At 40.7% G+C, this 23,211-nt stretch overlaps 3 protein-coding genes across 8 annotated transcripts; 2 read left to right on the forward strand and 1 right to left on the reverse strand.

Annotated features, from left to right (window-relative positions):
• Positions 1-501: 501 nt before the first annotated feature.
• On the forward strand, positions 502-2,398 carry LOC143214534 (uncharacterized). Its single transcript, XM_076435726.1, has 2 exons — positions 502-636; positions 1,081-2,398. Exons 1-2 carry the CDS (start codon positions 554-556, stop codon positions 1,298-1,300), a joined length of 303 nt encoding a protein of 100 aa, XP_076291841.1. The 5' UTR covers positions 502-553; the 3' UTR covers positions 1,301-2,398.
• Positions 1,285-9,894, reverse strand: Hacl (2-hydroxyacyl-CoA lyase). Its single transcript, XM_076435702.1, has 12 exons — positions 9,538-9,894; positions 7,834-7,975; positions 6,429-6,513; positions 5,625-5,806; positions 5,374-5,550; positions 4,643-4,884; positions 3,604-3,789; positions 3,447-3,522; positions 1,947-2,184; positions 1,768-1,875; positions 1,565-1,688; positions 1,285-1,493 (listed from the first exon to the last, which is right to left on the reverse strand). Exons 1-12 carry the CDS (start codon positions 9,580-9,582, stop codon positions 1,398-1,400), a joined length of 1,701 nt encoding a protein of 566 aa, XP_076291817.1. The 5' UTR covers positions 9,583-9,894; the 3' UTR covers positions 1,285-1,397.
• On the forward strand, positions 7,969-21,958 carry LOC143214524 (sialin). Of its 6 annotated transcripts, XM_076435707.1 has the most exons (6): positions 8,143-8,605; positions 8,767-9,263; positions 16,661-17,495; positions 17,573-17,892; positions 17,984-18,228; positions 21,428-21,957. In XM_076435707.1, exons 3-6 carry the CDS (start codon positions 16,672-16,674, stop codon positions 21,578-21,580), a joined length of 1,542 nt encoding a protein of 513 aa, XP_076291822.1. In that variant the 5' UTR covers positions 8,143-8,605; positions 8,767-9,263; positions 16,661-16,671; the 3' UTR covers positions 21,581-21,957. The 6 variants fall into 6 exon arrangements, with proteins under 6 accessions (XP_076291819.1, XP_076291822.1, XP_076291820.1 ...); XM_076435704.1 differs by lacking the exon at positions 8,767-9,263 and having other exon boundaries at positions 7,969-8,289; positions 21,428-21,958; XM_076435705.1 differs by lacking the exon at positions 8,767-9,263 and having other exon boundaries at positions 21,428-21,958.
• The last annotated feature ends 1,253 nt before the right edge of the window (positions 21,959-23,211 follow it).

Consider the following 23,211-nt stretch of genomic DNA (forward strand, 5'->3'; position numbering starts at 1 on the left):
CTCGTCCTTGTTCTCGATTTTCAACAAGGTGTTTCATCTAGGTATACACATATCTATAGGCGTATACAGTATTATTCGGCTTGCGGTATTTACATGTATTTATTCTGACTGTTCTGTACTGCTGGACAAATTAATTATTTATGTATTTGTCAATACATTCCACGTCTGCGAGAACAATGCTCTTGTGAACAACAGTTCGATACTTGAAATATCGTTTGTAATGCAAATACGTACTGGTCACGTAATTTTATAATCGATTTCGCTGATTTATATCTCACAGAAAATAACGATAAATGCAGGCGGGAAAGTGGGAATGTTGTTTTCCGTAGCGTTTGTCGAAAACCGGAAGTGAAAAGGGGCAATCACTGTCGTAAACTAAGGTAACTTTTGAACTTTGGTACGATTTAAATTTATGCCTTGCTTCCCTTTTCGACTTTACGTTATTTTTCCTTTTGCAGATTCTGGAAGCACACGATCAGTTCATGATCGAATTTCTATTCAACTTATTACACTTGTCGTTGTAAACATTGATTTGATCGTTAGCACGATAATTATGAAGTCGGACGACGCAGATGCACATGTTAAAATTGAAATTCAGAAAACGTTATTTTCCATTAAACAATTAACGTCGAATATGTAAGATTCGAATGCTCTTTGAATTGCATGTGTATTTGCATTAATCGTTAATATTGGATGAGATCGCAAAAGTTCGTACCCAATTTACCTCGTGACCTTTTTCGAAAATAAACATGTAACTTCTACGAAAAAGGAAATCAAGTTGTAAACTGTTCGGAGCAGTGGTGGTACAAAAAACTAAGGTCGTCTGAGGCTAGAATTGTCACGCATGCGCGGAAAAAGCGCCTTTACGTACCATCACTGGTTCGAAGACAAATTGTAGAAAATAGTCTGTTGTTGTGTCGTCGAAATATATACGTCGAAATTTGGTTGATTAACAAAACTGTTATTTTCGAATATAACCGCGCGCATTCTATTTTTAAATAGAGTACGAACTTTTGCAATCATCTGGTATTTAAACTTCAACATTCGAAATAGAAAATAAATCGAAAACTTCCTTTTCAGAAAGAACGAGTTGGGCGTGATTAACGAATTCGTAAAACAACTTGGTATAACCGTAGACAGTACGAATAAAACATTAACCAGCGTAGCAGTGGACATGGGACTCCACGTTGAGGAAGATGCGAGTAATGGAACCGACAACGAATTCCATTTAAATCTGAGAAATTCTCAAAATTCTGCCGAATTGCAGGAAAAAATAACAGCCTATTTAAATAATGTATAACAATATTTTTATATACATAAGCGCGTGTGTGTGTGTGTACATTAACTTAGTATAAAAAATATAAAACGAATACTTTCCATTCGACATGAAAATTCGTTTATAGCTTTGATTCCGTTAACCAGCTGAACTTTTGCTCTTTGCGATCGGCTTGAGGGTGAATCATGATGTTTATCAGGCTGGGAGCATCGTTCACCTGTAAAGCAGTATTCGATTAAAACAATTGTTTCCCCGTGTAAGTCAATTTTAAACTCTGATCGCGCGTACTTGAAGGCATGACTTCACTGCTCGCTGTATATCCGGAACGGTTGTGCAAAAGTGTCCTTTCCTGCCAAACATTTCCATCATCCTCTCGTAATGAGTTTCAGACGTTAACGAAAACGGCGGTGTTCTAAACAGGCCAATGAAAAATTAGTGTACGATACAGCGTACGGTTCAAAGGATATTTTCGGCATGTTAGAAAAACGTACACCTGCGTGGGCTCGCCGGAAGCCTGCAATTGTCGGAACGTTTCAGCGTCTAATCCTCCATAAATTCCGTTATTGTTAACGATAATAATGATGATAGGTAATTTGTATCTAAAACGTTAAGGTCACGTGAATGAAACGAAACAGTCGGTATTGTTTTCCATCGGTGCTTTAAGTTTTACCTGAACATTGTTTCGATCTCCATGCCAGAGAATCCAAAGGCGCTGTCGCCTTCAACGCAAATTACTCTCTTCGTGGGTGCATTGTTCTTACAATAAAGGGCGGCGGCAATACCAAAACCCAATCCCACCCCCATAGTACCGAAGGTACCTGCGTCTAATCTATGCCGCGGTTCGTTGTTTAACAACATTGTTTTCCCGATATCCATTGTGTTGGCTCCCTCCGAACAAATAATGCAGTCTGAAAAATATCGACGAACGTAAATATAGTTTGTTCCGTTAGGATACGGTACCGCTCACTGAAGTTTGGCCGACTGCCGACGTCCATAAACGCATTTAGGAATTTCCTCTCGTAAAATGTCTATTGTCCTGTTTCTTCGAGAAACCCTCATTAGTTATGTAGAAAGGTTATTTAAGATCGCTATGTAATAATATAAACTTTCTTGTGGAGCGAGCGAAACGTTTTAAATTATTATATTGAAAAATTTTCTCTCTTGACCAAACTTTCGTGAGCGGTAGTGTACATTAAACTTCCGCCTGCAAGCTTATTTTCTTATCGACGACGTCCGCATACCGAGTCGGTTATATTGACGACTACTTTCTTTTACTGTCCAGGTTTTAAAAAAGATTCTTTCACATTCTGGAATACGTATCGAAGTTCCTATCTTAATATATAATTGCACTGTCCAACAAATTTCAACTTATAGAGTTTTTTGAGGAACATGGCTTTGAAAAAAAACATATTTTTCAACTTTAAACAAATATTGTGATGTTATTATAAAAGATATTGAATTGTTCTTTGCAGCGAAAGATTCTGTAGACTTTCCCTAATACAGTGATATCCAATATTAATGCATTGTGATTGTTTAAACATGTTTAAACAATGGTTAAAGACGGAGAGACACCACTTTTGCACCAATTTTTGAGGATATTTTTCAATTTATCTCAAAAAATAAGGGTCCAGTGGAAAATCGAACTATACCACGCGATAGAGCACACTTTTATCTTGAGAAACCAGCCTTTCAAGTTTGGAACGTCGACGTTTTTTTCGAACCAGAAAGCAAAATATCTTCGCCCGACATGAGTTGCCGCCAGTGTCTCTCCGTCTTTAATCATTGTTTAAACATGTTTAAACATTCATAATGTATCAATATTGGATATCACTGTATTCGGAAAAGTCTACAGAATCTTTTGCTGCAAAGAACAATCCAATATCTTTCATAATAACATCACAATATTTGTTTAAACTTGAAAAATATGTTTTTTTTCAAAGCCATGTTCCTCAAAAACTGTGCGTATAGGAGAAAAATTGAGGACAGATTCGGAATCAGCGCAAAAACCTCTATAAGAAGGACCCAACAGTAATTGGGGAACAAATTTAGTGTTGGACAGTGTTGTTAGAACGTCAAATGTTTAAAGAAGAGTGAAATTTCATTCCGGATATAAACGACCCAGGTTGCAGACGGAGAGTTAAAATTCGTTTATACTACAAGAGTCACCGACTTGGCGGAATAATATCCTGAATATGTTTGAAGACGGTGAAGTAGTTCAACGGTACCGAGACATCCATCGCCATTGCCTGCAAAAAGAGAGCGAATGAGGAAGGATCGCACGAACCCTAATGTCGAAAACGATCAAGGTTGCAGAGTGTTTAGCTTACTTGAACCACCGCTCTATTTTTCTTCGACTTGGTTAGAAGGTCTCGCCACCATGGGTTGCTATCTTCGACAGCCCAATTGCGAGCTTTCAAAATGCTAACCAGGCTTTCGACAGCGGTGGACACGTCGGACTGTATCGCAACGGCGGCGGCTACAGAGTTGTGCAGCTCTTCCGGACATATGTCCACCTACAATACAACAACCTGAATTTTTACCGTCGCTTCGTTTATGTTCGCAAGACCAGGGCCGGCCATCTGAGGGGTGCGGCGGATGCTATGCACCGGGGCCCCGCCATTGAGAGGGCCCCAACATGATCAAGAACTAAAATAATGTAATTTTTCTTAGCAAAAACAAAATCACGCGTTAAATAAACATGCATTAGTAATATATGTTAAATGCTTTCGGCGCAACGGTTCGATAGTTTATTACTATGCTGCGGATCTTTATGCATCTATAGCAAAATTGTGTATATGAAATTCAAAATTGTTGGAAAATTTAAAAAATTGAAACTGTCGATATATGACATCGCCTCTATTAAAATCATTAAGGGAAGAAATAGCGTTCAATTTAGTTTCTATTTCTTGCAATCGATGCAGACAATTTTTATTTCGCATAAAGATCCGCAGTGTATTTATTATTAATTATGAAGCAATTTTGCTGAGCATCAAACGAAATCAACGTTCCGATCCTAGTTTGGATCTTTTTCAAGATTTATTTGGAGTTTTTCGCCATCCATGATAAATATGTTTCTTCGTTTCTTGAAAAGGATCCAAACTAGGATCCTAGGATCGTTGATTTTGTTTGACAATTAGCAAAATTGCTTCATAATTAGTAACAAACGATCGAACCGATGCGCCGAAAGCATTTAACATTTATTAACAGCAAATACGATCGATAGAAGAAACATATTTATTAGTAATATATGGTCGTGTTTGTAATTTCTTTTACTTTTCAAAAAATTTAGGGCCCCAAATGGTTTCTCGCACCCAGGCCTCTTTATAGAGAAGGCCGGCCCTGCGCAAGACCCAACATAGTATCTACCTGTATGATTTTAACGTTAGGCTGGAAACGTGGTGGTTTGCCAAAATGCAACATCCAGTTTAGCCGAGCGCCCAGCAGCAAGATCACGTCGCTTTGCTGCAACGCGAAAGTTCTCGCGCTGGAAACGCATCGTTCGTCCGTGTCCGGAACAACGCCCTTTCCCATTGGCGTCGGCAGGAAGGGAATACCAGTCGAGCACACGAGACTGCGAACTTCTTTCTCAGCTCGGCCGTAAGCAGCTCCTGCATAGCGAGGGTACAGTTTGCGTTAACTCGTTTGCATTTTGCATCATAATGAAGAACAAAAAACGAAGAATGAAGAACAATGCACCTATCAACGATTTCCTTATTGTATTCCTCATTAATATGTACATATCGTAAAAGAACAATTTCAAGCAGTGAAGGAATATTTCAGTTATTTGTACACATTTGTTATGCATACGCTGTTAAGTATTTCTGGTGATAATTGCCATGAAAATAGCGCATGTATGTATGGCTATGTACTTATATACGCTAACGATAACGATGCAAATGCGTTAATAGACGGAAAACACAAGGTTGTCGCGAAAGAGAGAGAGAGAGATAGACTCTGACCGATTCTCTAGATTCTAGGGGACACGTTCAAGTTGCTCCTTCTTCTGAAATCTTGAAATCTTTAAGTCTTTGCAAAGACGACGAATTTACAGATAAACGTTGAAGCGTTCGACAACCTAAGAAGGACAGGGCGCAAACCTTTTCCAACGATCAAAAGCGGCTTCTTGGCGCCTATGAGCAAAGCTGCAGCTTGCTGTATCAGTCGATGGTCCGGAAATACCAATGGCGGGGGTGGGCAACGGGTCGCTTTGTATACTTTCTCTTCGTCGACGGTCTGGTTCAGCAAGGTGGCCGGTAAGTCCAAGTACGCTACCCCTGCAAGGAACATGGCCGATGATTTGTGCGACGCATTGTCTTGCAGTTGTAAATTGCTGGAAATGGAAATATACCTGGACGACCGTAAGTAGAGAGGCGAACAGCCTTCTCGACGTGAAGCGGGACGAGGACCGCCATTGGTGGTCTGGCAGCATATTTACAATAGGGCTTACTGGCCTCTACCTGGGGCCATTCCTGAAAACCGCCGATACCCTCGTGATCCTCTGCACAAGATCCGCCGATGACAATGACAGGCCTGAAGCAAAATTCATACTTGACGCGTTTCAATTGCAGGCACGATTGTTTCGCTGACAGAAAAAGATACACAATAACTAGACTGCGTTCCGCTTTGATGCAGAACGCGACAAACAGCTACGCTGATATTTTGTTCAACCTTTCTACCGTTTCGAATTTCATCCACGTGTTTACTCGTTTGTGCGACGAACGCATCGAATCCGCAGTCTAACGAACAATCTTATAAAATTCAGAATACTTTGAAATTCAGCTGGAATCGCGCGCGCGCGAGTACTTTGTCTTGTAATTTTGAATAACCGACTACATTCATACATATTCTTCGGCTTAACGTTTCCGTATAATCGTTTAACCTGACTCCGCTGCACGATATGTTTATATAACCACGTGCAGCGTATTTTTTTTAATAATATGGCACAATGAACGCAACCGGGTTACGTAATTGATCATAATCGTCTGATATCGAGTTACCATCGGATGCGAGATACGTACGATACGGATGCATCATCGTAACATATTGCATTAACAGCTCTCAATTAAGCGCGTGCTTCTATCGTAAGACAATTCGTGATTCTCTTGGAAAACATAAAGATTGAGCGCGCAACTGATCTGGAGACGATGCTCACCAACAGTTCACTTGAGCGTTGGCCATTCCACCGATGACGTGCAGGAGGCCTGGCCCGGAAACGCATAATACGACCGCTGGTTTTCCTAATTAAAACAAAAAGTAATTGGAGTTTGATCGCAGACATTTCAGATGTTTATGCTTGAATGTTCGAGCGCTAGAATTACAAAAGATTGTCACTCGTTTTTCTGATACACTCTGGGTAGATATACAGTAGCGGACAAAAGTTTAAGACCGCTCTAAAGAAGACGATAACCCGTCGCTCGGGCTTAGTTTCGAAAAGATAATTGTAAAAAACTTTCGTTGAATTTAGATTACAAGTACATACAGTGGGTGTGCAAGTATTCGTACACCTTTTAAAAACAAATTACTTTTTTATAATTGTACCAAACAACCCGATTTTTTATAATCAATTAGAAGCATTGGTTTACGAAATGATATGCGAAAAAGATTTTCCAAATAATTGTAATTTACAAAGTTAAATGCAAAAATAAAAAAGGGATTTTTTAAAACTTTTTTCTTTGGGCCCTTAATAAAAATTTAAAATATATATTTTGTAGATCTATGTTAGTTATACACATACTGAAAATTTTATCGGAATTATGTATTGTGAGATCACAGCTTTTCGAAAAGTTCAACGAAAATTACATTTAATTTGATGTATTTTTTCAGATAATTGTGGACATTTTGAAAACTTAAAAATTTTTAAATGGACAATTTAAAACAGTGGACATATTAAAAAGATTTAAGGCGACCAGTGTATTAGTTTCACCTTCACAAGATAATTAAAAGAAGAAAGAAATTTTTATTTGGCTTCTGTGCTTTGCGATCTATGCAAACATTTTTTATTTTGCACAAAGATCCGCAGTCTAGCAATAAACAATTGATTCAAGATTCAAGTTTTTTTAGAATATCTCGAAAACTAAGACCGAGCGAAGGGCATACGTATAGGAGAAACGTTGTTCAGAATGTCGACCTTGTCAACGTATTTCAAGGGAACGAGATCGGAGCAGGGTTCCCAATATTTACCACACTCTGTATCACAGTGGCGGATCTAACGGTAAGCGGACTAAGCGGCTGCGTGGGGCCTCGGGATACCATAGGGCCCCGAATTTTAAGTAAATTTATTTAACGTGTAACGGAATGAAATTTTTCAAGACTTCTTTTTTGTTAATAAGTTTACGAGAGTTTTCTCGCAACTTCTATTTCTAACTTGAGTTCGAGGGCCCCAAAATTTTTACCGCTCGGGGCCTCCACTTGACTTGAACCGCCACTGCTGTATCAGAAATTTGTACGTATGGAAAATGAAATTCGTTGACTTTGACCGTTTGGTACTCTTGGCGTTAACGAATCTTCTGGATTATGAAGTTTCGCGTGAACGATCCTTGTTTTGAAACTTTGCTTACTGGTCAGGTATCCGTATGCTTGGGCGGCATAGCACGCGGCTTGTTCGTTTCGAAAACCAAGATACTGGAGACCCGCGGACTGCATACATAGCGCTAGGTCGATCACGGGATGTCCCATTATTCCAAACACATATTCGACGCCCTGTTAAACAATATATCTTTATGGATAAGATAATTCCAATGAAATATTCAATCCGAGCTACCGTATAATAATATTCTCATTATCGTTGTTATTGCTGATAAATAATCGTCTAGCACGATGGCGTAAATACGCGATACACGTAATCTTGCGACAGTGTCGGAGCAACACGGCCACAGGCACGGCAGACGAAGGGAAACCATCAATTGCGATAAGCCTGGCAAGCGAGAAAGATGAAGAAATGCAACGCATATGTATAGGGTTGTTATCAACTCGAAATTACGAGCCCCACAACCATCTGTATTTCTCACCAATCGGTAAACGAATTTTCGTTCGAACAATAACATTGGTCGGTACGTCGACACGTTCAAACCCGATGTTAGTGTTTTGTTGTTAAACTTTCTTTATTATTGACTCCGCGTGTTACCGATGCAAGTACGTATACATTATGAATAAAGTCACCGCGTCGCGACGAATAAAGAGACAATAAGCGTTCCAGAAGCTCGAAAGTTTCCAAATTGATCGTTAAATCGTATTTGAAATCGCGTTACTCGAGAATAAATTGAAGAATCAAGGACGCGATGCCCCAGAACGCAGAGGAACAACTTCCGCTTATCTCAAGATCGAGGAAACGTGAGTTTTCTTTTTATTTCCTTTCGTCGTGATCAAACTGTGATCTGCAATGGCTATTCTGTTTCGATTCGACGATTTCGACCAATAACAGCGAAAACAAAATGAGTATGAGATCGAAACAATTGTGAACTCGAATGAACCCGTGTCTTTCTTGATTTCAGCTCGATCCCATCAAAGTTTAAAAGTGAAATCAAATTTGCTTGATATCCAATTTATTGGATGTCCATTTCTCATCATTTAACATCGCAATATTTGTTCAAAGTTGAAAAATATGTTTCTTTTTCAAAGTCATGTTTCTCAAAGTCCAGGAGAGAAATTAAGGACAGATTCGGAATATAAAACTCGATAAGAACCACCATCACAATGTAATTGTGAAACAAAGTTGGTGTTGTTGTTGATCACTGTGATAATCATAACAAATTTTGTTTTCAATATTACCATTAAATATGTAGTCAACTTGTTTAGTTTTATAAGTGAATAAACATTACGGTTATCGTGATTTTATTATTGAAAATTTGAGTATTTACTTCTGTTATCCACTGTGTCTATTGGAACAAATTGTGTTTTTCCATGAACAGTTAATTACACGAACGCATCGAGATATTGAACTTGCACTCGTTTCTCGCAGGCGATAAGATAATTTGTAAGCGCGTATATCGTAAGTAAACCATAAGTTATTTTATGTATATAACAACATACTCGTAATCGTTATAGAAGCGGGAAACGGTTTTTGCGTAAAAATTCGTACACCAATATCGACCAAGAAAGAAGTTCCGTCGATACATGATACATATTCTTTTTCTACGCGTAGTAAATACGTACAAAACATAACCTCAAAACCGAGACTCCGTCTTCTGTTATTTACCAAAGAAGCGGAAGAAAACTAAAATCACAAAGCGAACGGATAACAGAGAGTTGATTGATTGTTGTACCTGATCCTTGAATGCCTCCGCGACAATTTGATTTCCGGTCTTCATTTTTCGGACAATGCTGACAATGGTACGAACGGTAGGAACGCTTCACGACTTCTGTCAACTGTTCGATGCAAGAATTTTACTCTTTCCTCCAGCCAAGCTCTGCGCGCCTTCTGGACTTTGTATCCTCGAAAACAAGCGTATCATCGCCGGTTGATTTTGTATCACCGATTAATCGACTAAATAAAGTGAACATTTTCGAGCATGTGAAACGAGATGCAACGTTTTAATCCGCGTAGGTACAGCTATCTAAATAGTAAGTAGCTGCTCGCGAAGTGAGTGATTCGCGACCATTCGCGACCCGTATCAAACTGGCGCCGATATCAACAAAATAATAGAAAAAAAAATCATATAAACAGATACTTGATCGTAGAGCGGAGAAATTCTTCAAATCAGATTAATTGTGCTATTAATAGCGCAATAAATATACTATTAATTAATTAATATACTATTACTCGACAGAAACGATTCTTTCGAAATTTTGTAGAACGATGTGAAATACAACATTAAAAATTATCATATAACTTAACGAAACTGTACATAACAGTTATCTTTATCGCATTTTAACGGAAGAACTTTGAAAATACGAATGGACAATACCAGCGAGTAATTTATAGCTTTGTCGTAAATCTTTCTCCGCCGTACTCGGGGAAATGACTTTGAACGGGGGCATTTAAAAAGGCTATGGTATCGTTTAGAAAGAGAAAGCTGACCTTGAAGGTTCTAGGCTCTAGCCGGCTCTACGAAATGTACGCGTTGTGTGAAATGTTAATGTTCGATCATTTATGCACGACATAACGATAAGATTCAACGGATAATATTTTTCTACCATCGTTTCGTTCGACTGTTTCATTTGACTCGAGAACAAGTCGGCGCTTGGTCGGATTGATCTTGGAAATCCCAGAAACGCTCGTCCTCGAAGCTTCGTACAAAGGACAACAGGGTCTCGCGCGATATGTACCTGGGCTTGTCCCGTCGCCGCCATCTTTGTTTTTCAAGCAGCCCCTTACAGCGGCAACCGAAATCCATTTATCATTTGTGTAAACAGGCACTTTTTTCGTCTAGTTGTTGCAGAATGTTATTCGATATTTTTCAAAAGGGATCATTTTTATCTCGTTGGATAACGTATGCAAAATGAAAATGATCTGCGTCGATTAATAAGAAAAGAAAATGTATAAAAATTGATTTCATCTTTTAATCATCGTGCTAGATGGTAAACAATGTACCAGCAATATTAAATTTTATTGAAATTGATGTTAGCCGGCAAACTCGAAAGATGGGGCTTTGTCTAGTCTTTTAAAGTAACTCATTTTCGAATAATTTTTAAGAGCAAATGTAAAATCAACGCAGACCATGTACCCTCTATTATTATGTACGATAGTAAAGAAGCAAAGTGTATATATTTACACTGTGCCGACGTTTGACACAAAACCTACATAGACTTAAAAATAAGTGGTACCCATGTTCCCTTATAAAAATGACAAGATTGATTTTATTTAGGCTTGTGCTCCTATCGTAATACGTGCTCCACTAAAGATATTTATGTATACGAAATCATTTTTATTATTTCAATAATAATTATTATTATTATACGGACCGAGGTCCTTTTGTACAAATATGTTTACAGTTGTTTAGTAAAACTGATAAAAACAATAATAAACAACAAAAAAAATTCTTAACCTAAAATTTACGTTTTGGAGTTTAATCGATATGTAGACATGAGCGGGATGATAATAATCACATTTTAAAATTGACTCAGTGGAGCACATAACACGTGTTGACGCGATATTAGGAAAGATTAAATCTAATGTCTTTCCGTGCGAATTTAACACATTGTTGCATTGTGATCCACTATAATAGTTAAAAGTTGTGGAGAGAATTCCAGCAGATGCAAATTCGTTTGTGGATACATTTGAATTTGCTGGAAATGTGTTTGAGCCAGACCGAGTGACACGTGGAAGGTTATAATCGCCACAGATAATGTAAATAATTACAGTTCAAGATTTTTGTCCAAAAAAATAAAATAACAAATCTGGAAGTGGTCGTTTCGACCGGTGGTGGTAGATTTACTGAAAATCGTTCGAGTGACGTTGCACATTATCTCTGACGGAAAAGGGACGAGTTTCTCCTCCACGGTTAATTCTTATCCTGAATGGTGAATATTTAAGCTGCAGGACGAACCGATGGTTCGCATTACCTAGACTTGGAAAAGCGTCCAGGTAGACGGTTCACGTTTTCAGGGGCCCATTGCCTATTGAACGTGTTAGTCACCGTTTTATTTAAGTTCGTCGATTTTGCTAAACAAAATAGTTTTTGCCACGCCGTACCGCGTAAAACGACCTAACGGTTTACGAGCGTAATTACTCTCCTACGGGACGGTTTGCGAATTCCCTTAATCCTAAACAAACTTCTACCTGGAACGCTTCGGAACGTCGCGTCGCCTAAGAATAATAATGGCGTTGTGCCGATCGTTCTTTGTCGCAATGTCGTAGAACAATTTTCTTGCTGGCAAATATGTTATTTACTTGCTGACAACTAGCGGTAGCTCCGGAAAAAGATTGCGTCGGACTACAATTGCCACGTTCCGCTGGTCATGTGTAAGTGACACAATTCGTTGCCTATCTTTCAAATTAATTTTTCCCCATTGAATCAGCGACAACCTTCAGCTCTGCAGTTTTCATTTCGTGGGACTTTCAGGGAGTGATTGTTCGGCAGGCAACGTGTCGAACATTTCTTAACTCGCTAAATATTAAACGAGTCGCAACTAGAGAATATTCATTTTGAAAAGCTTTTGTCAATTTATGTCATCGATATTTATTTATGTCATTCCATAACACTGCCCAACACCAGTTCCCTAATTACTGTTGGGTCCTTATTATAGAGTTTTTTGCGCTGATTCCGAATCTGTTCTTAATTTTTCTCCTATACGCACAGTTTTTGAGGAACATGGCTTTGAAAAAAATACATATTTTTCAACTTTAAACAAATATTGTGATGTTATTATAAAAGATATTGAATTGTTCTTTGCAGCGAAAGATTCTGTAGACTTTCCCGAATACAGTGATATCTAATATCAATACATTGTGATTGTTTAAACATGTTTAAACAATGATTAAAGACGGAGAGACACCACTTTTGCACCAATTTTTGATGATATTTTTCAATTTATCTAAAAAAATAAGGGCCCAGCGGAAAATCGAACTATACCACGCGATAGAGCAGACTTTTATCTTGAGAAACCACCCTTTCACAAATATCTTCGCCCGGCATAAGTTGCCGCCAGTGGCGCTCACCACTCTCAACATATAATATAGAATTGCATAGTGAGAATCGAAATCCTTTTTGGCTGTTGGATAGTGTAATTGAACAGATCTGAAGCGGAATGAATGGACCATCGATATCGGAAAAGGTTCTACCGTGTGGCAAACGTTGACAAATTGAATACCGTCGACTAGCGCGACAGCATTATTTTACAATTTTTCCGAGGTTGCCAGAAAATTGAATACGCTTGTTTCGATGTTATCGGAGGCGCGAGCGTATCAAACGAGCTCGTTTATTTTTATTCTCGCGAGTTCTCGACCAAAGGATGTAGCAAGGGAACAGTTTCCTGTTTGAAACAACATCGCTTAGCCGACGTTAACACGATGCGACGCGACGTTGACGCTTGTCGACACTGGTCGATCGTCGAGATCGCGCGTCTTGTAGTCGCTGAAATGAACCAATGATACCAGAATATGGAATTAATTTTCAGCGGGTATATAGCCGGATAAGATAGTCAAAAATGCCGTCGAACCGAATTTTATCGACGATGTTCCATTCAATAGGGCACCAAGAAAAAACATACTGTGCAACATTTCAACCCTGTATCTCGATCTGGAGGGTAGTTATGGGGTAAAATCGAAAAATCGGTTTTTGGCCCATTTTCCCTAGTTAATGACGTTTAGAAATTCTGAGAAAAATCTGACACATGTCAAGAACCCAAATACATACTTTGCAATTGGTTTCAGATTTTTAAAGTGAAAATCCTGCTTGTAAAAAATCAAAAACCTCGAAAAAATCGAAAAAATACAGATTTCACATGGAAGTTCTAGAGTGACAACATTTATATTTTTACAGTAGCGGTATATTGTTGTAAGTATCGTTCGTGAATTTTTTCAGATTTTTTGGTTCGGTGCGCCGTTGTTAAAAAAAAATAAAAACCGATTTTTTCGACGTTTTTTCCGCGAAGAACTATAGCGAAAATATTAAATACATTATAGAATAAATAATTTATAAAGCTGTTTTAAATTAATAAAAACGGTTAAACAAATGTGAAATATATTAAGTTAAAAATCATCGAGAAGGAATTATGTTTTTATATATATTCAGTTTAAATTTCATTGCAATATCTTCAGTGGTTTAAGAGTTATTCGAAAATGTCGCGTACTTTTTCAATCGAGCCCACAACAACAACGCTTATTGCGTTCAATTGAATTGCGAGCGAGGAGGAGGTGCGGGTGGCAACGCGAGTTGGGCATTAGGTTCCCTCTCCTGCCGAGTAGTTGCTTTTCAAACGTGGAGGTCTCTGTTACAATTTTGCGGTAACCGCGCGCTATTTTCATGCCTTGCCAGTCGTATCGCTGGCGAACGAATTCGAATCGATTTATTCCGCAAAAGAAACTATCGAACAAATCGATCGGATAGATCCAATCGCTGTTCGTTTCGAGGAACTGTTACAATTCTTGTCGTCCTTTGGATGTCAACCGATTTCCTAGGAAAATGGAGTCTCCTTTCTTTTAACATTTCGTCGAAACGGAACGAGTCGAGCATCGATCAAGCAGTTCGCAAAGTATGATAAAGAAAAAGAAAGGTGGTCCGTGGATTTGACCTGGCAAGGTTTCGCACGTAGCCTGGCTAAGCTTGACCGGAAGCGCGTCCGTCCTTGGGGGGTCGGAGGAGTTCGTGGAAGGTTCTCGGGATATACCCTGCGAGGACCCCCTAGGTAGGGGTCGTAGCTCGTAGTCCCAACCAATTCCGATGGGGATTGTCCCCCTGTTTTCCATAGCTTCGGAAGAAGGGATGTGTACCTGGCATCCCCACTCGGTCGCACTGCGGACTCCTTAAATACGCTGGCCAGGTTACCGGTGTCATCAGTGACACGTTCAACCGATTCAGGTTCGTATCCGTACTTGTGCCCGCGTGTTCGCGTTCAAATTCATCTAGTCCCTCGAACGGTTCGTGGTACCATCAGACTAAGATCTTGAAATGTCCTGAACGCTGATACAACGTCCTCCTTCGTCGAGCCAGAACCATCATGTACAAACAGTTCTACAGAACGCTCATTCCGCGTAAGTGTGTTTCGCCCATTATCTTCTCGAACAAGTGTCGATTTTTGAAAATTGCTGCTCGAATTCCAGAATAGTTTGAAAATATTCTTGACTCGTCTCTCGTGTCGGAATCGAGCAACCGGTTTGCTACGTCGATCGGTTAGAATGTTCCGAGTATGTTCGAAAAGTCTGAGGCATTTTCGGTATGCGGTTCCGATTAGCATAGAAATTTTTCCTCGGAGATTCTTCCGGTAGTTCTCTCTCTCTCGCGATAAGAATACGGAAATCGCGAAGTAGATCGCGAGGAACGGTAGCATCGTTGCCGTTAGAGGCAGCAACAATTTCGGAAACAATGGCATACACGGGTCGTTTGTAAATACAACGTCGGAGCGGATAGAAAGTGCTCTCGGGAACTTTCTTTTGTAATTGCGCTACCGCGATGTTGTGCCGGCGAGGATAGGAGACGCGAAGACCGTTACAGGAAAGTTTCGAGTAACTCGGTGTACGTACACCATGTATACAACTGTAAGATACACGGTCTTATCCGATATATTATCCGTTTGTGCTCAATTTTTACCCTTGTCTTCGAAAACATTATGGAACGACGTCGATCGAGCATTCCAAAACTTAGAAAGCTCGCGTCCTCGCGATTTTCCTCATACTATTCTTCTTCTTCCTCCCCGTTCTCTTCGTCGGTGGTCGACGTCAATCCCGAACGTGTTTCAAAATCGTGAAAAAAATCGGAGGAACAACTTTCCCAGCCGTGAGCTAGAGTTTCCCCGTTCTCGACGATGGAAATCTACCGAATAATACACGTAGTAATAATACGTGTACGGCTCGTGTACGCGTGTATAATATGTAGAAGAAATTAGCGGCTTGAACGCATAGGCGGAGAAATTCAAATTGGAATTTCAAACAGTCGAATTCGAAGAACTCGAGAAACATCGAACAGTTGGTATGGCAATCGCGTGCTCCTCTAGTCGGTACACCGCGGCAACTGATTCCTTTGATTAACCGCGGCGAGCAGTCCTTTTTTCGTTGAGTCAATTATGGATTATATTCGGGAACATGCTACTGCCGTCTCGGAGTATTTCACCGGGCAGGATTCCGTGGTATGGAGGTTGCTAAGTAAGTCGCAGCTCGGGCGGGCTTGCGATCCAGCCGCGGGTTTGCAGCGATCAAGCTGAACGCGAAAACGTCTATTACAGTAGAACTTTGATTGTCCGAATACTTTCCGCAAAGAAGCGATTTGATTCAACTGGTCCACCAGCTACGCGATTTATTGCACAATTCGGTAACGATTTAGTTCAGCAATGAAACATTAGCCGCAATTTTTGCTGCGCTTTATGGGAGTAAGAATTATAGGAGGATCTACTGCATCGAACATCTCGGAACATGTTCTCCATTGAACCCGAACTCGTTGATCGCGGTGTCTCGATGGCATAGATATAAATTTGCGAAACAATTGCTGAATTATTTGATTGAATTATTTACTCGACCCGGCCGCGCGTCTCGCTCCCAGTAGCGGTCCTAGTTCTTTACCAGTCCAGGTGCCATAAGCCATAAAATTCTCGCCGTCGCGAGTAAATATTGGGTTGGCAACTAAGTTCGTTCGGTTTTTGTGATTTATTCCAATTTAAAAAACCGAACGAACTTATTTGCCAACCCAATAATCTCGAGCCGCGGTGCAGAGTACGCGCAGAGCGATGGAGTTTGCAGCGACGAGTTTGCTCGCTTGACCGCGCGTCGATCTCACCGGAGCCGTCTGTTTTCAGGATGGATTCCGATGCGCCTGATCATCGCCGTGATGATGTTCACGGCCTGCTGGACAAATTACATGTGCAGGCTGCAGATGCCGATCCTGGCGGTGCCGATGATCAAGGCGACTTCCGGTAACGCGACGGGCGGCGCGTGCGCCACCGACTCCAGGTTACGTCGCGCGATATCCTTTCTGGACCCGGGGGCGGAGCTCGAAGACTACATCTTGTCCGAGCGGTTACGAGCCTACGAGGAAGCGGAGCTGCTGGCCGGTCGGTTCCCGCGACAAACGGCCGATGCAGAGGACGACGATATCAGACCGTCGAAAATCGTGTTGGTCGACGGGAGGCCGTTCGGCTGGAAGCCGGAGGTCAGGGGCCAGCTGATAGCGGCCTACAGTTACGGGAACGTTCCCGGGAATTTCCTGGGGGGCTTGATGGCGGTTCGTTGGGGGCCGAAACAAGCGATTCTCTGGACCTCGTTGGTGGCCGCTCTGGTGTCCTTGTTCAGTCCGATCTTCGCGCAGATGCACTGGGTGGTTCTGCTGTTGACCAGAGTGGTGATAGGTCTGGCGGGAGGTGTAACCTTTCCCGCGTGTCATTCGCTGGTCGCTCAATGGTCCCCGCCAGATGAGAAATCTAGGTTTGTTTGGTCTCTGCTTGGTGGCACCTTCGGCACCATCCTCACCTACCCCATGGTGGCCGTGATCGCGGAGCAGCTCAACTGGGAGAATGGCTGGTACATTCCCTCGTTGTTGATGCTAGTGTGGATCCTGTTCTGGGTGGTCCTCACCTATGACTCGCCCGCTGAACATCCTGGCATCACCGACGAGGAAAAGCAGTACATACTACAGTAGGTAGATTCGTTTCGCGTTACTTCTACATTCCTCCACCGTGGAAACGTGTTTCTGAAGGATCCGTTCGTTTCAGGGCACAAGCGGGAACAGTCAGAGCGAAGAAGCCGACACTCCAGCAAACGCCCATCAAGGCGATTCTGACCTCGGTGCCGTTTCTCAGCCTGGTCTGCTGTCACTTCGGCAACATGTTCCTGCTGTTCTTCTACCAGAACTCGATGATGCTCTATCTGACGAAAGCACTGGGCTTCCAGCTCACCAAAGGAGGCGCCGCCGCTAGTATACCGTGGGCGGGCCGGTTGCTCTTCGGCTTCTTCTTCAGCTGGGCCGGCGATGTGATCAAACGCAGGCAGCTCACCAGCATCTCCGTGCTCAGAAAAGGCGCCACCGTTTTCTGTAAGTGTTCTCTCTCCCTCGGCCGAATTCTATTTCGGATACTCGAGGATAAGTTCGGGTAAATTGACTTTCGTTGTTGTGTGTTTTTCAGCTCACTTACTCCCCGGCATCTTTCTGATTCTGGTCGGCTACGTCGGCTGCCGTTTGGTCCTGGCCAACGTGTTCCTCGTGTTGGCTCTTGGCTTCAACGGCGCCGCCGCCATATCGAATCTCTCGAACAACCAGGACCTGTCACCGAACTTCGCCGGGTTCATTTACGGCTTGATGAACACGGTCGGCTGCGCGTCCGGCATGATCATTTCGCCGCTGGTCGAGGAGATCGCCGGAAAGTACGGAGTGAGTATCGTTTTTCTCTTTCGCATTCGCTGGTGCAAATGCTTGCGCTTTCATGCTTTGACCGCTTTTCTCCACCTCGTTCGGACAATCGTTGTGCCGTTGAGTTCTGCAATCTCGTCTTTTAGTGTTCGAGTCAATACTAAAAGCTCCAATTTTCAACGGAACATTAGCAATATAAATGTAATATCTTCGCGTCCTGTGTATCTGAAAAAGTATTAGGGGTTTAGGTCGGAAACGGATTAATTTAGGGGTCCGTGTTCGTCCGTTCAAATTTCGAAAACGATCTTTCCGTTGACGACGCGATTGCGCATTTCAAATGAAGATTCTTCCGACTCCGGTAATAGTCTCTGCTGCATCGCGAAAGAAACTGAGAACACGGTCGAGGTACGACGCGAATTGTCAAAGAGTTTGCAGATCGCGTTCCTCGCGTACTCGAAACCTCTGTACAGCCTTGTACTGTGTTGCGTAACTCATAGTACGGGCAGTACTGGGGAATTGTGTACGCGGTGCATCCGGAGTCTGTTTGTTCTCGCAACGTTTTGCGGTTGTCCCGTTTTGAAACGAATAAATGTGGCAAGCGGGGCTAGGAAAATTAATTGGCTGGGCACAGATGGAATACTTACGGATCACGCGGTTTGTCCCCTGCTGTACACACTGTCAACGCTAGTTACGTCTCGTGGGTACGTCTCGTCTCTATATTTTCGATTGTTTATAGTACGAGAAGTACCTACAAGTTGCACCTATGCTTTCCACGCACACACCTACCGCCTATTGCCTATTGCCTGTCGCTTATCACCTATCGCCTATCGCACAATAGTTCATCATCGCTTTCATGTACAACCGCTGGCAGAATGTTTCCGATCGGAGGCATTGATTTTCGAGAAAACATTCACAATTTAGAAGTATAAAATATTACTTTATGGAGTTAAAACTGGTGGGAATTCAAAAGGGACTTATTGAAGAATGGAAAACAACAAAATAATATAAGCTTTCATTTATTATAACAAGGAAACGGGAAAATAAACGAAATGTTACACGGAGAAAAGTTCCCGATTAATGGAACAGCTGGAGGAAAGTTTCCGATTCGATTTGCACTGTCCAGCACCTGTTCAACAATTGCTGTTCGATGATTCTTATAGAACTTTTTGCGCTGATTCCGAATCTGCAATTAAGTTTTCCTCTAAACGCACAGTTTTTGAGAAACTTGATTTTGAAAAATAAACATATTTTTAAACTTTAAACAAATATTGTGATGTTATTATAAAAGATATTGAATTGTTCTTTGCAGCGAAAGATTCTGTAGACTTTCCCTAATACAGTGATATCCAATATTAAGGCATTGTGATTGTTTAAACATATTTAAACGATGGTTAAAGACGGAGAGACACCACTTTTGCACCAATTGTTGAGGATATTTTTCAGTATATCTTAAAAAATAAGGGTCCAGCGAAAAATTGGACTATATCACGCGATATAGCAGACTTTTATCTTGCGAAACCACCCTTTAAAGTTTGCAACGTCAACGTTTTTTCAAACCAGAAAGCAAAATATCTTCGCCCGACACGAGTTGCCGCTAGTGACCTCATGTCGGTCGAAGATAATTTTGCTTTTTGGTTCGAAAAAAACGTCGACGTTGCAAACTTAAAAAGGTGGTTTCGCAAGATAAAAGTCTGCTATATCCCGTGATATAGCCCAATTTTACGCTGGACCCGTTTTTTTTAAGATAAATTCAAAAATATCCTCAAAAATTTGGTGCAAAAGTGTTGTCTTTGCACCTTTAACGATTGTTTAAACATGTTTAAACATTCATAATGTATCAATATTGGATATCACTGTATTCGGGAAGGTCTACAGAATCTTTCGCTGCAAAGAACAATTCAATATCTTTCATAATAACATCACAATATTCGTTTAAAGTTAAAAAATATGTTTTTTCTTCAAAATCAAGTTTCTCAAAAACTGTGCGTTTAGGGGAAAACTAAGGGCAGATTCGGAATCAGCGTAAAAAATTTTATAAGAATCATCGAACAGTAATCGTTGAACAGGTGCTGGACAGTGCAAATCGAATCGGAAACTTTGTTCCAGCTGTTCTATTAATCGGGAACTTTTCTCCGTGTAACATTTTGTTTATTTTCTCGTTTCTTTGTTATAATAAATGGAAGGTTATGTTATTTTGTTGTTTTTCACTCTTCAATAAGCTCCTTTTCAATTCCCATCAGTTTTAACTCGATAAAGTAATATTCTATACTTCTAAAAATTGTGAATGTTTTCTCGAAAATCTGTATCAATGCCTCCGATTGGAAACATTCTGTCAGGGGTTGTATTGCATTGCACGCGGTGACTGGGGAGGATGCATAGTCGCCTTGATTTTGTAAACCTAAACCTAGTGCTAACAGCTCTGTTTAGCCCAATTATCAGCCGATCGCTCCACGAGTACGAAACCGATCGAGTTATTGCGCGAAGTCGGGTAGGGCACTTGACCAGCAATTCCGCAATTCAGAGTGTTTGCGAATGTTGGAATGCGATCGATTGCAGTACTCTTGGAACGAACGGATACAGTCAGCGGCAATATTAAGTGGTCACTCTTAAAAATCGCAAAACTTTTTAAAAATTGCTCCAAAGGACTTGAATTTTTTTAAGATGTTAGACCGACTAGCTCCCTAAAGAATAAGTAAACAAAAATTTATTAAGATTACAATTGGTAGGAATCATATAAAATTTTAAAAATGATGTTTTGTCTACTGTTTTATCTGAGCCTGTAACGATAATTTAAAAAAATCGTTTTATAGATTTCGGTAACTTATACAGGGTCATCCGTTTTTAAATTACCGTTACAGGCTCGGATAAAAAAGTTGACGAAACATCATTTTTAAAATTTTGTATGATACCTACCAATTGCAATCTTAATAAATTTTTGTTTACTTATTCTCTAGCGAACTAGCCGGTCTAACATCTTAAAAGAATTCAAGTCCTTTGGACCAATTTTTAAAAAGTTATGCGATTTTTAAGAGTGTCCACTTTAATATTGCCGCTGACTGTACCTGATGTAACGATTTCCCGCGCAACTCTGATTGTCATGCGCTTGAAATGTTTGCAACGCGATATGGTATGTGATACATGACGCGTCGGATTCAATGTCGGAACCGTACGCGAGTCGCTAACGGTATCGCAATTGACAGTACTTGTTGCTCCATTCTAGAACCCCATAGAGAAATGGCAGATTCTGTTTTGGATCGGCGCAGCCGTGTGCATCGTCTGCATGGTGATCTTCATCATCGGCGGCAGCGGGAGTATTCAAAGCTGGAACGAGATACGCGAAGACGACGACACGGAACGGGGTCGGAGGAATTAGGCCTCTGACGTCGAGCATGTTCGGTCTCGTCTAAACTATACAAAGCTGAGGCCCTATGACTTGTCACGGGCTACAACGACCACGACCATGACCAAGACTAAATGAACCTTCACCCGCTGGCCGGATTCTCTTGGCGTGAAATAATTTTAACGAACGTCTGTTTAGAAATCGATCACCGTCATCACGCGTAGCTCGCACAGGCGTGAAATTTTAAGTACAAGACATGTGTTGTTTCCACGATGGCAACTCCTTTATACCAAATGAAACCGTTTAATTTTATACGCAATTTCGTTTCGAATGTTTTCTAATACGAGCGATTGTCGGATTTTTACGATATGGATTAATAAAGTATGTTTAACTCGTATCCGCTTTCTTCTTATTGACTGCGAATCTACACCGAACCTACCCGAGCTCCGAACTTACTTACACTTGAATATCTTGGTTATTTCTAGACTCCGGAATTTATGCATTTATAACAGAAATGAGCAAGTGTAATTTAAAACAGTGAAAATATTAGAGTACTTTATGAGTATTAATGTGTTAATTTCACCACGTTAAAATGATTCACGAAGAATATAAATTTATATTTAGCTTCTGCGTTTTGCAATTGATGCACAAACTTTTTATTTTGCATAAACGAACTCTAGTTATTTCAAGCAATGCCGGAAAATGTTACGTACGGAAGTTGTAAGGTTTAAGAAGCTACATAGTATTGGTATAAATGGTATTCTTGCAAATGGAGGCGGACGGAAGATATAGAAGTCACCTTTGTCTTTTTAAATAGAATGTCCAATCTTTTCTGCTCGTTTTCGATAAATTGGCGTATTCTCAATATAAAAGTACTAAAGTGTAGGTGTCCTAGAACTTCCCGTTGCTTTGTGAGATATTTTACTGTTTCCATTCTATTACTTTCATTATAGAATGTATTCTCGATTACACTTGACGTAGTGAACATATCCTCGAATCCTTGGACATTCCATTTAAAAAAACACAGGTGACCCTATGTCATCTGTACGCCTCCACTTGCAAGAATAACATTTATACCAGGGCTTGTTATACCGTGACGTTCCTAGTTCTCCTAGGCCTATTCCGATCCCTGATTTATACCATATCATGTAGTTTCTTAAACCGTACAACTTCTGCAAGTAACATTTTCTCGTATTTGTTTGAAATACCCAAGATATTCAAATGGATAGAGTTCGTGGGACATACTGTATGTATTCTGTACAACGAGACGAGCCAGTAAACGTAAACATAGCCACACACGTGCGAGAGAAAGTTAAAGTTACTTTTCTCAGATAGTTAGCAAGCGACGCACGCTGCTACTTAACTGCCTCGTCTCGTCGGACTATACGTACTACGCGTTGCCTCGTACAAGCGACAAGATCAAATTTAAATATTCCATTTTGTCGATCGTAACGAATTAATAGAAATTAGTTTATGTTATCGGCGCACAGGTGCGATCCAAAATCAAGACAAAGCAATTTTGCAATTTAAAAAATAGCACGAGCTAAACTCGTGCCAGCATGGAATTCAGTTGTAAATTTATACACTTATGAACAATTTACACATAGCAAACGCAAAATTCTCTTGAAGATGATCCATACTTGAATCGAAACGTTGAGAAAAAT

Source organism: Lasioglossum baleicum, chromosome 12 (genome assembly GCF_051020765.1).
Source record: "Lasioglossum baleicum chromosome 12, iyLasBale1, whole genome shotgun sequence".
Lineage (NCBI taxonomy): Eukaryota > Metazoa > Arthropoda > Insecta > Hymenoptera > Halictidae > Lasioglossum > Lasioglossum baleicum.

Excerpts from the sequence above, each read along its gene's own strand:
- LOC143214534 (XM_076435726.1), top strand. The coding sequence starts at position 554 with ATGAAGTCGGACGACGCAGATGCACATGTTAAAATTGAAATTCAGAAA. Across the intron at positions 637-1,080 it reads AAACAATTAACGTCGAATAT|AAAGAACGAGTTGGGCGTGA; the intron begins GTAAGATTCGAA and ends CTTCCTTTTCAG.
- Hacl (XM_076435702.1), bottom strand. The coding sequence starts at position 9,582 with ATGAAGACCGGAAATCAAATTGTCGCGGAGGCATTCAAGGATCAG. Across the intron at positions 7,976-9,537 it reads CGGAGGCATTCAAGGATCAG|GGCGTCGAATATGTGTTTGG; the intron begins GTACAACAATCA and ends ATTGTTTAACAG. Across the intron at positions 4,885-5,373 it reads GCTTTTGATCGTTGGAAAAG|GAGCTGCTTACGGCCGAGCT; the intron begins GTTTGCGCCCTG and ends CTCGCTATGCAG.
- LOC143214524 (XM_076435703.1), top strand. The coding sequence starts at position 15,935 with ATGGATTATATTCGGGAACATGCTACTGCCGTCTCGGAGTATTTCACC. Across the intron at positions 16,014-16,660 it reads CGTGGTATGGAGGTTGCTAA|GATGGATTCCGATGCGCCTG; the intron begins GTAAGTCGCAGC and ends GTCTGTTTTCAG. Across the intron at positions 17,496-17,572 it reads GAAAAGCAGTACATACTACA|GGCACAAGCGGGAACAGTCA; the intron begins GTAGGTAGATTC and ends CGTTCGTTTCAG.